The following is a 15,619-nucleotide window of genomic DNA, read 5'->3' as shown; positions in this document are numbered from 1 at the left end:
CACTCAGCTCAAATGACCTAACAAATGACTGGATTTTCTGTTTTAATCTGCCACCTGGCTAAGTCAGTGAATATTCTTTCTTTTTTTTTTTTGAGACGGAGTTTCACTCTTTCGCTCAGGCTGGAGTGAAGTGGCGCGATCTCGGCTCACTGTAGCCTCTGCCCCCCAGGGTTCAAGCGTTTCTCCTGCCTCAGCCTCCTGAGTAGCTGGGATTATAGGCACTCCCCACCACGCCCGGCGAATTTTTGTATTTTTAGTAGAAACGGGGTTTCACCATGTTGGCCAGCCTGGTCTCAAACTCCTGACCTTAGGTGATCTGCCCGCCTCGGCCTCACAAAGTGCTAGGATTACAGGTGTGAGCCACCGCGCCCACCATGAATATTCTATTAGATGTTAAAACACATCATAAACTCTAAATAATTAAAACAGTATGGTTCCAAAATAAAACTAGAACGATCAGTGAAGCAAAATAGAAAACCCAGAAAAAAAAGCCAAATATATATAGGTATTTAGTCTATGATATAGATACTATCTTAAATTGGAGAAGATAAATGTATTATTCAAGAATTGGCATTTGAGGCTGGGCGCAGTGGCTCACGCCTGTAATCCCAGCACTTTGGAGGCCGAGGCGGGTGGATCACCTAAGGTCAGGAATTCGAGACCAGCCTGGTCAACAACATGGTGAAACTCTCTCTCTATCAAAAATTAGCTGGGCATGGTAGCACATATCTGTAATCCCAGCTACTTGGGAGGCTAAGGCAGGAGAATCACTTGAACCCGGGAGGTGGAGGTTGCAGTGAACCGAGACTGTGACATTGTACTCTAGCCTGGACGACAAGAGCAAACCTCCATTTCATTTTTTTTTTTTTGAGACGAAGTCTCATGCAAACCTCTATTGCAAAAAAAAAAAGCTGGTGGTTGACCTACTGGGTAGCCACCATGGAAAATATTACTTTGGATTCACACCTCATGTCTTGTACCAAGGGATCAAAGATTTAAATATATATAATAAATCAGATATACATACACACATACAGTGGCTTCTCAACAGTCACGGTAGTCATGTTTTATAAAGTTGCTGCAAACATTGAATAAGCAAATATTGAAACATTCCTTCTGAAAAATACAGGGTTAGGTTCCTGAAAGCCTCTGATAGACAACACTTTTGTCAACAGATCAGTATATAACCTTGTATGTATCTTGGTTTCAAGACACCTTATTGAAAACATATTGTTGATTTATTAACATTGAATTAGTGGCCAACAGCCTATAACTCATGCCTAAACGATGCTTATCTAACCATATTTTCTCTCTAACGCATGTCACAGTCTTCTTGCACTTAGAAACACTAGTTGGCACTACAGCACTACCCTTGGAGGGGCCATTTTATACAGTAAAATCCCCAGAGGGGCAAAAAAAAAAAAAAAAAGCACAGAATGTGAAAAAGATGGCACTAAAATAGACCTTGAAAAGAACACCTGTTTATAGTATGGAAGCTGAAACAAAGCAATGTTGCCTTGTTTGACCTCAGCTAAGCATATGCATGTCGGACAACTCAAATCTTTCTAGACACTGCACATCTGTGAATGACTGTGAAACCACCACTGGTATTGATTTTGAGGTTATGAATAACTTTTACCAAGTAGGCAAATTTGAAAATATAAAATCTACAAATAATGAGGATCAACTGAGCATGTATGTGTATATACACATAGTCATATAAATTATGATATAACCATTCACTGGAATGCTAGCAACTGCAAAAAAGAATGAGGGGGCTCTCTTTATATACTTGATAAGATTTCTAAGATAAATTAAGTTAAAAAAAAAAAAAGCAAGGTATAAAATAGCGTGTATAGTATATGACCATTTGTGTAAAAACAAGTGTGTTAGGGCTGGGCACGGTGGCTCACGCCTGTAATCCCAGCACATTGGGAGGCCAAAGTGGGCAGATCATGAGGTCAGGAGTTCGAGACCAGCCTAACATGGTGAAACCTCGTCTCTACTAAAAATATAAAAATTAGCTGGGCGTGGTGGTGTGTGCCTGTAATCCCAGCTACTTTGGAGGCTGAGGCAGGAGAATCGCTTGAACCCGGGAGGCAGAGGTTGCAGTAAGCCGAGATCGCACCACTGCACTCCTGCCTGGGCGACAGAGCAAGACTCCATCTCAAAAAAATAATAATAATGGGTGTTGGAGAGGAGTCTGGGTGGCTCAAGGATAGGTGTGGTCGGGTAGCCTCTCACTACACACTCTTTTACTCTGATTTTTTATTGTGATAATAAACACATGACAAAAAAAAATTTATCATCTTCACAATTTTTAAGTGTACAGTTCAGTAGTAAAGTATATTTACACTGTTATAAAACAGATCTCCAAAACTGTTTCATCTTGCAAATCTGAAACTCTGTACACATGAATTTCCCTTAGCCTCCTCCCTTTAGCCCTTGATACTCTTTCTTGTTTTACCATGTGAACTGGTTGCCTATTCAAATAACTGAATTTTTAAAAATAAGGAAATAGGTATATATACACACTTGTGGCCAGGTGCGGTGACTCAAGGGTTGGGTGTTGGGTATAATCCCAGCACTTTGGGAGGCCGAGACGGGTGGATCACTTGAGGTCAGGAGTTTGAGACCAGCCTGGCCAACAGGGTGAAACCCTGTTTCTACTAAAAATACAAAATTAGCTGGACATGGTGGGATGTGCCTGTAATCCCAGTTACTCAGAAGGCTGAGGGCAGGAGAATTGTTTGAATCTGGGAGGCAGAGGTTGCAGTGACCTGAGATGGCAACACTGCACTCCACCCTGGGTGACAGAGCAAGACTCTGTCTCACATATAAGTTAATTGCAGAAAAAGTAGCAAAAACATGCAGTTAAAAGAAAAAATAGGCGGGGTACAATGGCTCACACCTGTAATCCTAGAGGCAGATGGATTGCTTGAGCGCCCAGGAGTTTGAGACCAGCCTGGGCAACATGGTGAAACCCTGTCTCTACAAAAAATACAAAAATTAGCTGGGCATTGTGGCTCAAGCCTATAGTCCCAGCTACTTGGGAAACTGAAGTGGAAGGACTGCTTGAGCCAGGGAGGTTGAGGCTCCAGTGACCTGTGATTGTGCCACCGTATTCCAGCCTGGATGACGGAGTGAGACCCTGTATCAAAAAGGAAAAAAAAAAAAAGAAAGAAAAAGAAAAGAAAAAAAACCACCCATAATCCCACTAACCATAGGTAATCATTGTAACATTTTGACACATACAATCTTTTTACTTTTTTTTGACACAGTCTGGCTCTTCACCCAGGCTGAAGTGAGGTGGTATGATCATGCCTCACTGCAGCTTGACCTTCTGGGCTCAAGGGATCCTCCCACCTCCTTAGCCTCCCAAGTAGCTGGGACTACAAGCACATGCCACAACATCCAGCTAATTTTTGTATTTTTTTGGTAGAGATTAGGTTTCACCATGTCACCCAGGCTGGTCTCAGGATTACAGGTATGAGCCACCACACCTGGACATCTTTTTACTTTTTTATATGCCACATATATTTGTAACTCCAACCCCAAATGGGATTCTGTCATATAAATTGGTTTATTTATTTTTGAGACAGAGTCATGTTCTTGTTGCCCAGGCTGGAGTGCAGTGGCACAATCTCTGCTCACTGCAACCTCCACCTCCCTGGTTCAAGCAATTCTCCTGCCTCAGCCTCCCGAGTACCTGTGATTACAGGCACGTGCCACCACACCCGGCTAATTTTTGTATTTTTAGTAGAGACGGGGTTTCACCATGTTGGACAGGCTGGTCTCGAACGTCTGACCTCAGGTGATATGCCCGTCTCAGCCTCCCAAAGTGCTGGGATTACAGGCATGAGGCACTGCGCCTGGCCAACTGGTTTGTAATCTGTGTCTTTTCATTAAACAATCCATTATATATACCCTTCCATGTTCATGTTAAATAGACTTTTGAGACTTTGAAGCCAATGTGAATTTTTGGATATTGCTCTTCAAACTGGCTAAAAACCTTGGAGTCATCTTTGACTCTTCCTTTTCTTACATCCTCCATCTAATCCATTAGGAAATTCTGTTGGCTGTATCTTCCACATATACCCAGAATCTGACCACTTTTCCTTCACCCCATTGCTACCATGCTGGTCAGACCCATTGGAATGGCTTTTCCTGCTTCTAATCTTATTCCCCAATTCAGTCTATTCTCAAAACAGCAGCTGAAAGGAAACGCATTTCTTTTTCTTTTTTCTTTTTTGAGACTGAGTTTCGCTCTTGTTGCCCAGGCTGGAGTCCAATGGCACAATCTCGGCTCATGGCAACCTCCAACTCCCGGGTTCAAGTGATTGTCCTGCCTCAGCCTCCTGAGTAGCTGGGATTACAGGCATACACCACCATACCTGGCTAATTTTTATGTATTTTTAATAGAGATGGAGTTTCTCCACATTAGTTAGGCTGGTCTCGAACTCCTGACCTCAGGTGATCCGCCCGCCTCGGCCTCCCAAAGTGGTGGGATTACAGGTGTGAGCCACCACGCCCGGCCTAGGAAATGCATTTCTTATCTGTTCAAAACCCTCTATGGGCTATTTCATTTAAAGTAAAAGGAAAATTCCTTAAGATGGCAAACAAGTTCCCACTAGACCTGGCCCAATTATCTCTCTGACCTCATATCCTACTCACTCTCTCATGCACTCTGCTCCTGCCACATTGGCCCCTTGTTGAGACAGGAACTAGGTAGAGATTAGGGTGGAGAGGGCAGTCTTGCCAAGTACAGGGTAAGAGCCTGTCTTTAAAATTTTGTCCATTATGGATTTTTTGCATTAATTTTGATGTTTGAAACTGGTACATTCAAATATTATTTATTTTGATTATTGAGTTTTGAAGGCACTCTCAAATTTTGAACCTAAAGCAAGTAAACTGCTCACTTCACGCTAGTTCTGGCCTTGCTGGGCACCCTTCACTTCTACAATAGCTGTTACTTCTGCTTGGTCTATTCTTCCTGCAGTATTCATTGCTTCACCTCAAGTCTCTGTTCAAATGGCACCTTCTTAATAACATCTACCCAGACCACTCTAGTTTAACTGCAACATCCTCCTCTCTGCTACTATTCCCTATAGCTCCATCTGCTTTCTTTCTTTTCCCATAGGATGTATCACTTTTTTTTTTTTTTTTTTTTTGAGACAGGGTCTCGCTCTGTCACCCAAGCTGGAGTGCAGTGGCACGATTACGGTCCACTGCAGCCTTGACCTACCAGGTTCAAGTGATCCTCCCACCTCAGCCTCCTGGGTAGTTGGGACTAAACACATGTGCCACCAAGCCTGGCTAATATATATATACATATTTTTTGTAGAAACAGGATTTCACCATGTTGCCCAGGCTGGTCTCAAACTCCTGTACTCAAGCAATCTACCCTCCTTGGCCTCCCAAAGTGCTGGGATTACAGGTGCGTCTGGTCAATGTATCACTTTTTAACATACTTGAAGTTATATTTATTGTTTATTGACTGTCTTCCTTTCCCCCAACCACAACATAAGCTCCCTCCTCTAGAACAGTGCCTGGCATATAGAAAGCACTGAATTCAAGGAAAGAATGTATCCAAAGAAAGTAAATTTGCAGGCTGGGCGCGGTGCCTCACGCCTGTAATCCCAGCACTTTGGGAGGCCGAGGCAGGCAGATCACCTGAGGTCAGGAGTTCAAGACCAGCCTGACCAACATGGAGGAAACCCCGTCTCTATTAAAAATACAAAATTAGCCGGGGTGGTGGCGCATGCCTGTTAATCCCAGCTACTTGGGAGGCTGAGGCAGGAGAATCGCTTGAACCTGGGAGGCAGAGGTTGCGGTGAGCCGAGATTGCGCCGTTGGACTCCAGCCTGGGCAACAAGAGCGAAACTACATCTCAAAACAAACAAACAAACAAACAAACACAAAAAAAAGGAAGTAAATTTGGGGGCCAGATATAGTGGCTCACACCTGTAATCCCAGCACTTTGGGAGACCGAGGTGGGCAGATTCCTTGAGCTCACAAGTTCAAAACCAGCCTGGGCAACATGGTAAAACTCCATCTCTACTAAAAACACAAAAAATTAGCCAAGCGTGGTGGCACGCACCTGCAATCCCAGCTACTCAGAAGGCTGAGGTTGGGGATGGCTTGAGCCTGGGAGGTGGAGGATATAGTCGGCTGAGATTGCGCCACTGCACTCCAGCCTAGGCAACAGAGCCAGACTATGTCTCAAAAAATAAAATAAAATAAGAAAGTAAATTTGAACTTGCATCTTCCCAATATTCAGTAAATCTGCATTAGCTCACTGGAATATAGTTTTATTACTACAGTACTAAAATATTGATGAAATCTGTAACTCTGTGTTCAACTGAATGAAAATCAAAGTACTTTAACAATGACACAAATAGGGATGGCAGTGCATTCAAGATTATTATAACTTCTTTTGTTGCTAACTCCTGTTTTGACTTCTGTAATTTATGTTCACAGGCTGTTTCCTTAGCCAATGCTATTAATCCTAACTCGTTTTTTTTTCTCCCCATGTCCAAAGCACAATATTGATCTACTCCCGTGTGATGTTATTACAGTATTCAGACTTATCAGTAACAAAAAACAAAGAAGTCATTCAAACCTTTATCCTCACCCTGTGGTGAAAGCTGAATTAAATGAGATGTGCCAAACCCTTCTATAACCGCCAGTGCTCGTGATCTGGCCTAGCCGGAAGAGCTCTTTCTGTCATTCTGAAACAGTAAAGAGCTTCTCAAACTTTTCTCCCATTATTGCTCTTTTTAGACTTCCCCCAATTTTCATTCTTATACCCAGGAAATTTTAATACACACAAAAATACTGTATACCTACTTGTACTTTATTGTGTATCTATCTGTGCTTACATAACAAAAGTGTTGACTGGGCGCAGTGGCTCAAGCCTGTAATCCCAGCACTTTGGGAGGCCGAGGCAGGCGGATTGCCTGAGCTCAGGAGTTCTCAACCAGCCTAGGCAACATGGTGAAAGCCTGCCTCTACTAAAATACAAAAATTAGCTGGGCGTGGTGGCAGGCTATGGTCCCAGTATACTTGGGAGGCTGAGGCAGGGGAATTGCTTGAACCCGGGAGACGGAGGTTTCAGTGAGCTGAGATCATGCCACTGCGCTCCAGCCTGGGAGACAGAGTGAGAATCTGTCTCAAAAAACAAACAAACAAAAAAAAGTGTGGTTTTTTTTTCCCCCTTTTTCAAGAATGCATGAATTAAGTGAACCAAAATGAACACTTCTGTTTACCATTGCTAAAGTGCTGGACACTGTGGTCAGTATTTTATGTGCATCATCTCCTCTAATCCTTAAAATGTAGGACTAATCTCCATTTTACAGCTAAGGAGACTGAGGCTCCAAGGAGTCAAACAACTTAGCCGAATTTCAATTAGTATGTTGAAAATCTAGAAGTAAAAAAGGGTACCCAAACTCTAAAACCCATATTCTCAAGATCTGAGCTCCTAGGCTCCCCTAGACTTTGTTGTCTTAAAACTTCAACCCTTTGGCTGGGTGCAGTGGCTCACGCCTGTAATCCCAGCACTTTGGGAGGCCGAGCTGGGTAGACTGCCTAAGGTCAGAAGTTTGAGACCTGCCTGGCCAACATGGTGAAACCCCATCTCTACTAAAAATACAAACGTTAGCTGGGTGTGGTAGTGCATGCCTGTGATCTCACTACTTGGGGGGCTGAGGCAGGAGAATTGCTTGAACTCGAGAGGCGGAGGTTGCAGTGAGCCAAGATTGCACCACTGCACTCCATTCTGGGCGACAGAGCGAGACTCCTTCTCAAAAAAAAAAAAAAAAAAAAAAAAAATTCACCCCCTACCTTTAACGAATCATGTAAGAAATGTTTTGGTGACTATACGGCAACAGGCTACAATTTATGTTTGTTTTTTTTTGTTGTTAGGAAAGTACTAACTGCAAAAACAACTGTACTAATTTTTTCTTTTTATTCTTTTTTTTTTGACACGGAGTTTCGCTCCTGTTGCCCAGGATGGAGTGCAAGGGTGCGATCTCAGCTCACTGCAACCTCTGGCCTCTCAGGTTCAAGTGATTCTCCTGCCTCAGCCTCCTGAGTAGCTGGGATTACAGGCATGTGCCACCACACTTGGCTAATTTTGTATTTTTAGTAGAGACACGGTTTCTCCATGTTGGTCAGGCTGGTCTCGAACTCCCGATCTCAGGTGATCGGCCCGCCTCAGCCTCCCAAAGTGCTGGGAATACAGGCGTGAGCCACCGCGCCTGGCAACTAATTTTTTTTTTAACCCAGTCTTCATTGTTGATAATAGTTTAAAAACCTCAAACATACTGTAAGAATGCATGATAAATCAGAGATCCAACAAAGGCCAAATTAAATTTGTAATCAAAAACAAAAACAAAAACACAGGATAAACAATACAAAAACAAAAACAGTTAAGCAGTCTTACCATTATAAAGAGACCACCATTTTGTTCAACTTCAGCGGTTTCCATCAGAAGTTCAATTGCCTTTTTGTTACCAATAATCCTCACTACTCGGGCTATCAGGTCTTTCTTCGGTTCCTGTAACCTGATGAGAAACAAGTAAAATTAACCTCTTTGTTTGTTGTACAAAGTTGAAGAAATCCACCTTAGTCTCCAGCTAGAACAAAAATCTGATTCTAGTAACTCTTGGTTTTCGAAATCTTCAATATTTAATCTTGGAATCACTGACACATAAATATTCCTAATCTTGGGTCACAGAAGGAGATGGTAACCTCAAGTTTCCATCTAAACTCTCATAATTGGCTTATTTGTCTTATTGGATTATAGCAGATTTCAAAATGCACATGCATGATGAATGCAGGTCTGAATGCAAAAGATGATAAAGGCAGTCCACTATTGTCAAAATAAATAACAGACATATATACTTTCAATTATTATGCCTAAAAGCTAAGTCTCTCGTAATTCCAGAGATGTCTGGAGCTTTAAAATGGGATAGGACCTTTCCCTCATAGACTCCCTGCCTCAGAAAAAATAGAAACAGCTAATATTTACTGATGGCTTATTATGATTATAATAAGCACAATCCTAAGAACCTTACATGCACTATGCCAGCTGATTCTCTCAAGAATGTACAAGATAGGTACTATCATTTTCATTTTGTCATTAAGAGGTTAGAAACGTAGGTAGCCTAAGTAATTCTTCCAGTGTCAAAGCTCACACTCTCAACAGATCAAGAATTCAGCTGGGTGCAGTGGCTCACGCCTGTAATCCCAGCATTTTGGGAGGCCGAGGTGGGTGGATCACCAGAGGTTGGGAGTTCGAGACCAGCCTGACTAACGTGGAGAAACCCTGTCTCTACAAAAAATACAAAATTAGCTGGGTGTGGTGGCACATGCCTGTAATCCCAGCTACTTGGGAGGCTGAGGCAGGAGAATTGCTTGAACCCTGAGGCTGAGGCAGAGGTTGCAGTGAGCCAAGATGGCACCATTGCACTCCAGCCTGGGCAACAAGAGTGAAACTCTGTCTCAGAAAAAAAAAAAAAAAAAAAATTCAGACCTGGCACCCTTTGTTTCTTCTCAACAGGAGGCAGTGCATTTTTATGGAAAGAGAAATAGACTAGGAACACAAGGATCAGGGTTTAACTCCAGGTCTAATATTAATCTGTGAAATGAAGGTTCTGGTTTACAACATCTCTAAGTTTCTTTCCAGCACTCAAATTCCAAACTTCTCCAGTATTTTAAAAATCAAGTACTGGTGTTCAGATAGGCTTGCCTGGAAAGTAAATACTTGTTTTCCTACCAGCTGCATTACTCTTGAACCATATCTGTTTTCAAATTTGTGACACAGTTCATTAGTAATTTAGAGCTAATGAAAATGTTAATTCAAAATCTGAACTTGGTAAAAATACATGAATTGTAAATTTACCATACACCAAGCAATTCTACTTCTGGGTATTTACCCAAAAGAAATGAAAATATGGCCAGGTGAGGTGGCTCACGCCTGTAATCCCAACACTTTGGGAGGCCGAAGGGAGTGGAGCATCTGAGGTTAGAAGTTTGAGACCAGCCTGGTCAACATGGTGAGACTCTGTCTCTACTAAAAATACAAAAAAAAATTATCTGGGTGTGGTGGCACACGCCTCTAATCCCAGCTACTAGGGAGGCTGAGGCAGGAGATTTGGTTGAACCCAGGAGGCAGGGGTTGCAGTGAGCTGAGATCATGCCACTGCACTCCAGCCTGGGCGACAGTGAGACTCCGTCTAAAACAAAACAAAAGAAAACAAAGATATGAAAATATATGTTTAAAGATCTGGATGTGAAGGTTCATAATAGCATTATTCATAATAGCCAAAAAGTAGAATATTCAATACGAATATATGCATATATACACACACTATAAAAATGTATTGATTCCTGCTACACCATGGATCAATCTCAAAAACACAACATTGGCTGGGCGCAGTGGCTCACACCTCTAATCCCACCACTTTGGGAGGCCGAGGTGGTCTGGAGTTCGAGACCAGCCTGGCCAACATGGCGAAACCCTGTCTCTACTAAAAAATATAAAAATTAGCTGGGCGTTGTAGCACATGGCTATAATTCCAGCTACTCACGAGGCTGAGGCATGAGAATTGCTTGAACCCGGGAGGCGGAGGTTGCAGTGAGCTGAGATCATGACACTGCACTCCAGCCTGGGCAAGAGTGACACTCTGTCTCAAAAAAACAAACAATCAAAAAAACAAACCACACGCACAAAAAAACAAGAACAAAAACATAACATTAGCTGACAGAAGCAAGGCACGAAATTACATACTACATGACACCATTTATATGAAATATCCAGAAAAGGCAAATTTATAGAGACAGAAAGTAGATTAGCAGTTATCTGGGATGAGAACAGGGATTAACTATAAACTGGCATGTGGACATAAGAGATATTACTGGGTGACAGAAATGTTTCAGAGGTGATGGTTATACAACTTGGTATGTTTCCTAAAAAAATTAACACTAGAAATGGGTGAATATTATCTGTAAAATATACCTCAAAGTTAAGAAAAAAGTCACAAATTCTTGAAAACACTAAACAAACAAAAACAACCCATGATTTAAAAATATATGCTTTATTTAAAAAGCTCTATGGCACTAAATGTAACAAGTTGTTTAACAGTTCATAAAAGTCTACAAAATTATTCTTATCAGGCTTGTCCAAATTTAAGAAAACACAGCGGGTGCGCAGCCCACGCCTATAATCCCAGCACTTTGGGAGGCCAAGGCAGGCAAATCACTTGAGGCCAGGAGTTCGAGATCAGCCCGGCCAATACAGTGAAACCCTATCTCTACTAAAAATACAAAAAAAAAAAAAAAAAAAAATTAGTTGGGTGTGGTGGCGAATGCCTATAGTCCCAGCTACTCAGGTGGCTCTCTCATGTTCAAGCAATTCTCATGAGGGGATGTTGCAGTGAGCCAGGATAACACCACTGCACTCCAGCCTGGGTGACAGAGCAAGACTATCTCAAAAAACAAACAAACAAAAAACCAACAGAAAAATACATTACGATTGTATTCATATAACCAAATTACCCCAGTTCCTTAAAGAAAAATTTTCAAAGAGTCAGGCACAGTGGTTCACATCTATAATCTCAGCAATCTGGGAAGTTGAGGCAGGAGGATTGCTTAAGCCTAGGAGTTCAGCTTCAGTGAGCTCTGATTGTGCTAATGCACTCCAGCTGAGTGACCAGAGCAACACCATCTCTTAAAAAAAAAAAAAAAAATCTGCGCACAGTGCAGTGGTTGATGCATATAATCCCAGCACTTTGGGAGGCCAATGTGGGAGGACTGCTTGCTCCCAGGAGTTTGACACCAGCCTGGGCAACACAGTGAAACTCCTAATTTTTTTTTTTTTCTGAGACAGAGTCTAGTTCTGTCGCCCAGGCTGGAGTGCAGTGGCACAATCTCGGCTCACTGCAACCTCCGCCTCCTGGGTTCAAGCGATTCTCCTGCCTCAGCCTCCCGAGTAGCTGGGATTACAGGTGCCCACTACCACGCCCAGCTAATTTTTGTATTTTTAGTAGAGATGGGGTTTCACTGTGTTGGCCAGGCTGGTCTTGAACTCCTGACCTCATGATCCACTCACCTCGGCCTCCCAAAGTGCTGGGATTACAAGCGTGAGCCACGGTGTGTGGCCATAATTTTTTTTTGTTTGTTTAATTAGCCAGGCATGATGGCCTGAGCCTGTGGTCCCAGTTACTCAGGAAGCTGAGGTGGAAGAATCCCTTCAGCCCAAGAGTTCTAGGTTCCAGTGAGGTGTGATTGCAGCACTGCACTCCAGCCTGGGCAACAGAGTGAGATCCTTTCTCAAAAAAATAAATAAATAAATTAGGTCAGCCCATGGCTCATGCCTGTAATTTCAGCACTTTGAGAGGCAAAGGCGGGCGGATCCCTTGAGCTCTGGAGTTTGAGAGTAGCTTGGACAACATGGCAAGACCCTGTCTCTACTAAAAATACAAAGAATAGCTGAGCGTGGGGGTGCGTACCTGTGGTCCCAGCTACTCAAGAGGCTGAGGTAGGAGAATCCCTTAAGCGAGGAGGTGGAGGTTGCAGTGAGCAACTGCACTCCAGCTTGGGTGACAGAGCAAGACCCTGTCTCAAAAAAAAAAAAAAAAAAAAAAGGGGGAACATATCATTTGGCATTTATTTTATTTCCTGTAAATAGAAGCCATCTGGTCAAGTACTTATTTGTAATTCAAATGCTCACCTGAATGAAATTTCATCAGCCACTTTCTCTTGAGAATCTTCCGCTGTGATCTCGTATCGACCTTTATAGTTCATTTCTGGTCTGTTCCCTAGCCTGTCTTTGACAGGTCGTTTCCTTTTGAGATGACCTTGCCCATTTTCCTCTTCCTTTGATCCCATTTTTTTGCCACCGTGCATATATTCATCTAGTTCCTTGTCTAGATCTTTTGTATGCTCTTGAGATTCCCTCCTAAGTTTTTTAGCAAGCAAATAATTGTAGGTCTCGGATTGTCTGCTTCTGTCAATAGTGCCCTCCATTCCCAAGATACCAAGTTCAGTGGCCACTGCATCTTGATTCTGTTCCTGCAGCACAGCACCCCATATGTTGTTAATCTTCTTTCCTCCAGCAACAGGTGGTTTCTGACTGCTCTGGCCAAACTGAAAAGGCTCTGGTTTGGGAGGAGGGTTAAAACATTTCTGTCGTTTGCGTTTCCAAAGACAGCTATCATCATCTGAATCAGAAAAACTCTCTTCACTTGAATCCACACTTTCAACAGCTCGATAATGTGATACTGGTGCACATGTAGTTGCCGTGTTCTGGAAGGCCCTCATAGCACTGTCACCACCTTGCACTTTCTGCAAGTGAAAAGAAACACAATCAATTTCACAAAATACATAAACTCCACCTACCTAATTTTTTAAAATTTAGAGATTCAACTGTGCCATTCCGAAATGGAACTGATCTTCAAAGACAAGTCTGAGACCAATCAAGTTCCTACTTTTCTAAGTTCCACATGGATATTTGCCAATTTAAAAGTCACAAATTCTCATCTTTACAACTAATGCAGCACTTTGTTCTAAGATCTCCTTCTACTATATTACCAAAGCTCTTGTCACCTTTAAAAGATTTCAAACTTTTCAGTTACCATCAGAATGTTTTAAAATGACATACATAATAATTGTTACTTTTTTTTTTTTTTTGAGACAAAGTTTTGTTCTGTGGTCGGGGCTGGAGTGCAGTGGAGTAATCATGGCTCACCACCCCCCAGACTCAAGCGATCCTCCTACCACAGCCTCCTGAGGGACTGGTACTACAGGTAATCTTCACCATACCCAGCTAACTTTTTTTTTTTTTTCATTTTTTTGTAGAGACGGGGTCTTGCCAAGTTGCCCAGGCTGGGCATGAGATATATATATATATATATATATATATATATATATGTATATATTTTTTTTTCTTGAGATGGGAGTCTCGCTCTGTCACCCAGGCTGGAGTGCAGTGGCGCAATCTCGGCTCACTGCAAGCTCCGCCTCCCGGGTTCACACCATTCTCCTGCCTCAGCCTCCCGAGTAGCTGGGACTACAGGCGCCCGCCACCACGCCCAGCTAATTTTTTTTGTATTTTTAGTAGAGAGGGGGTTTCACCGTGTTAGCCAGGATGGTCTCGATCTCCTGACCTCGTGATCCACCCGCCTCGGCCTCCCAAATTGCTGGGATTACAGGCGTGAGCCACCGCGCCCAGCCTGGGCATGATATTTTTAAAACCCCAGAGTCCACGGCATTAAGTTTATTTACCAAGTCATGGGTCAGTTTATATAAAAACAACCAGAGATTGAAAAACAAAATATCTTGGTACTAATTTCCTAAACATTTATATGCAAAAGCTAGTATTTGTATTTGTTAAACTCCTACTACGCTAGAAATGGAAGTTGGGACGATCTTCCTATCTTCAAATAATAATCAGAGATAACACTTATCAGGCATTACTGCGCACTGTATGCTCCATAGAATCCTTGCAATAACCCTATCAGTGGTACATCATGCCAATTCCACAGATGGAGACAAAAAGCAGTGAGGCTAAATAAACCTGCTGTAGGTCACACATCGGTGGCCCCAGGATCTGAACACAGGCAGCCTGGCACCAACGCCCTCTCAAAGAGGTTGCTACCTACCAAGGCAGTCAAGACAAATTCCCGTTTAGAAAGCAGGGAAGCTGGGCCGGGCACGGTGGCTCGCGCCTGTAATCCCAGCACTTTGGGAAGCCGAGACGAGTGGATCACTTGAGGTCGGGAGTTCAAGACCAGCCTGGCCAACATGGAGAACCCCCGTCTCTACTAAAAATACAAAAATTAGGCCGGGCGCGGTGGCTCACGCATGTAATCCCAGCACTTTGGGAGCCCGAGGCAGGTGGATCACTTAGGGTCAGGAGTTCGAGACCAGCCTGGCCAACACGGTGAAACCCCGTGCCCACCAAAAATACAAAAATTAGCCGGGCGTGGCAGCGGGCGCATGTAATCCCAGCTACTCGGGAGGCTGAGGCAGGAGAATCGCTTGAACCCGGGAGGCAGAGGTTGCAGCGAGCCGAGATCGCGCCACTGCACTCCAGCCTGGGAAACAGCGTGAGATTGTCTCAAAACAACAAACAAAACCAGAGAAGCTAAAGCAAAAGCCTAGTGCCATGGTACCGCATGACAAAGCTAGGTTCGGTGGAAAGACGGAAAACCAGGTCTTTGAGTGAGCGATAAACTTCATTCCTGGGCCTCAGTCTCCCTTCGGCTCAGGGAGAAAATGAGCATCACAGGCTGTTTCAGGCCGATGTCCCCAGATGCTACATAGTTGGCAAAATCTGCCCCTTTATGGTCACCTAGCGGCGCTGGAGTGGGGAAGCCCTAAGTTTAAAAAAGAGCGGTAGGCGGAGTTGAGACGGCCAAGAGGCCGCCGCAAGCCGGCCTCAAGGAGGCACCAGGGCTCGCGCGCCCCGCCTCGCAGGGAGCCGCAGGGTCGGGGTTCGCACGCCCAGCCGCTGCCGCTGCCGCCGTCGCCCCTCGCCCCCCGGCACCCGCAGCCCGGGCTCCGTGAGCCCGCCCGGGGGACGCTTGCTCGCCCCTTCTGCGGCCACTGACCCGAC

At 43.7% G+C, this 15,619-nt stretch overlaps 1 protein-coding gene across 1 annotated transcript in view; it reads right to left on the bottom strand.

The window, feature by feature from the left end:
- Nucleotides 1–15,619, bottom strand: part of PHAX (phosphorylated adaptor for RNA export) — a 31,821-nt gene that overhangs the window by 10,359 nt on the left and 5,843 nt on the right. Inside the window, exons 3-4 of the mRNA XM_054488247.2 lie at nucleotides 12,734–13,347; nucleotides 8,444–8,564 (exon numbers count right to left, since the gene is read on the bottom strand). Coding sequence (XP_054344222.2) covers nucleotides 8,444–8,564; nucleotides 12,734–13,347 — 735 coding nt within the window. The remainder of the gene's footprint in view (nucleotides 1–8,443; nucleotides 8,565–12,733; nucleotides 13,348–15,619) is intronic.

Source organism: Pongo pygmaeus, chromosome 4, assembly GCF_028885625.2.
Source record: "Pongo pygmaeus isolate AG05252 chromosome 4, NHGRI_mPonPyg2-v2.0_pri, whole genome shotgun sequence".
In the NCBI taxonomy this organism is placed as follows: Eukaryota; Metazoa; Chordata; class Mammalia; order Primates; family Hominidae; genus Pongo; species Pongo pygmaeus.
This window is presented reverse-complemented; position numbering and strand designations above follow the sequence as displayed.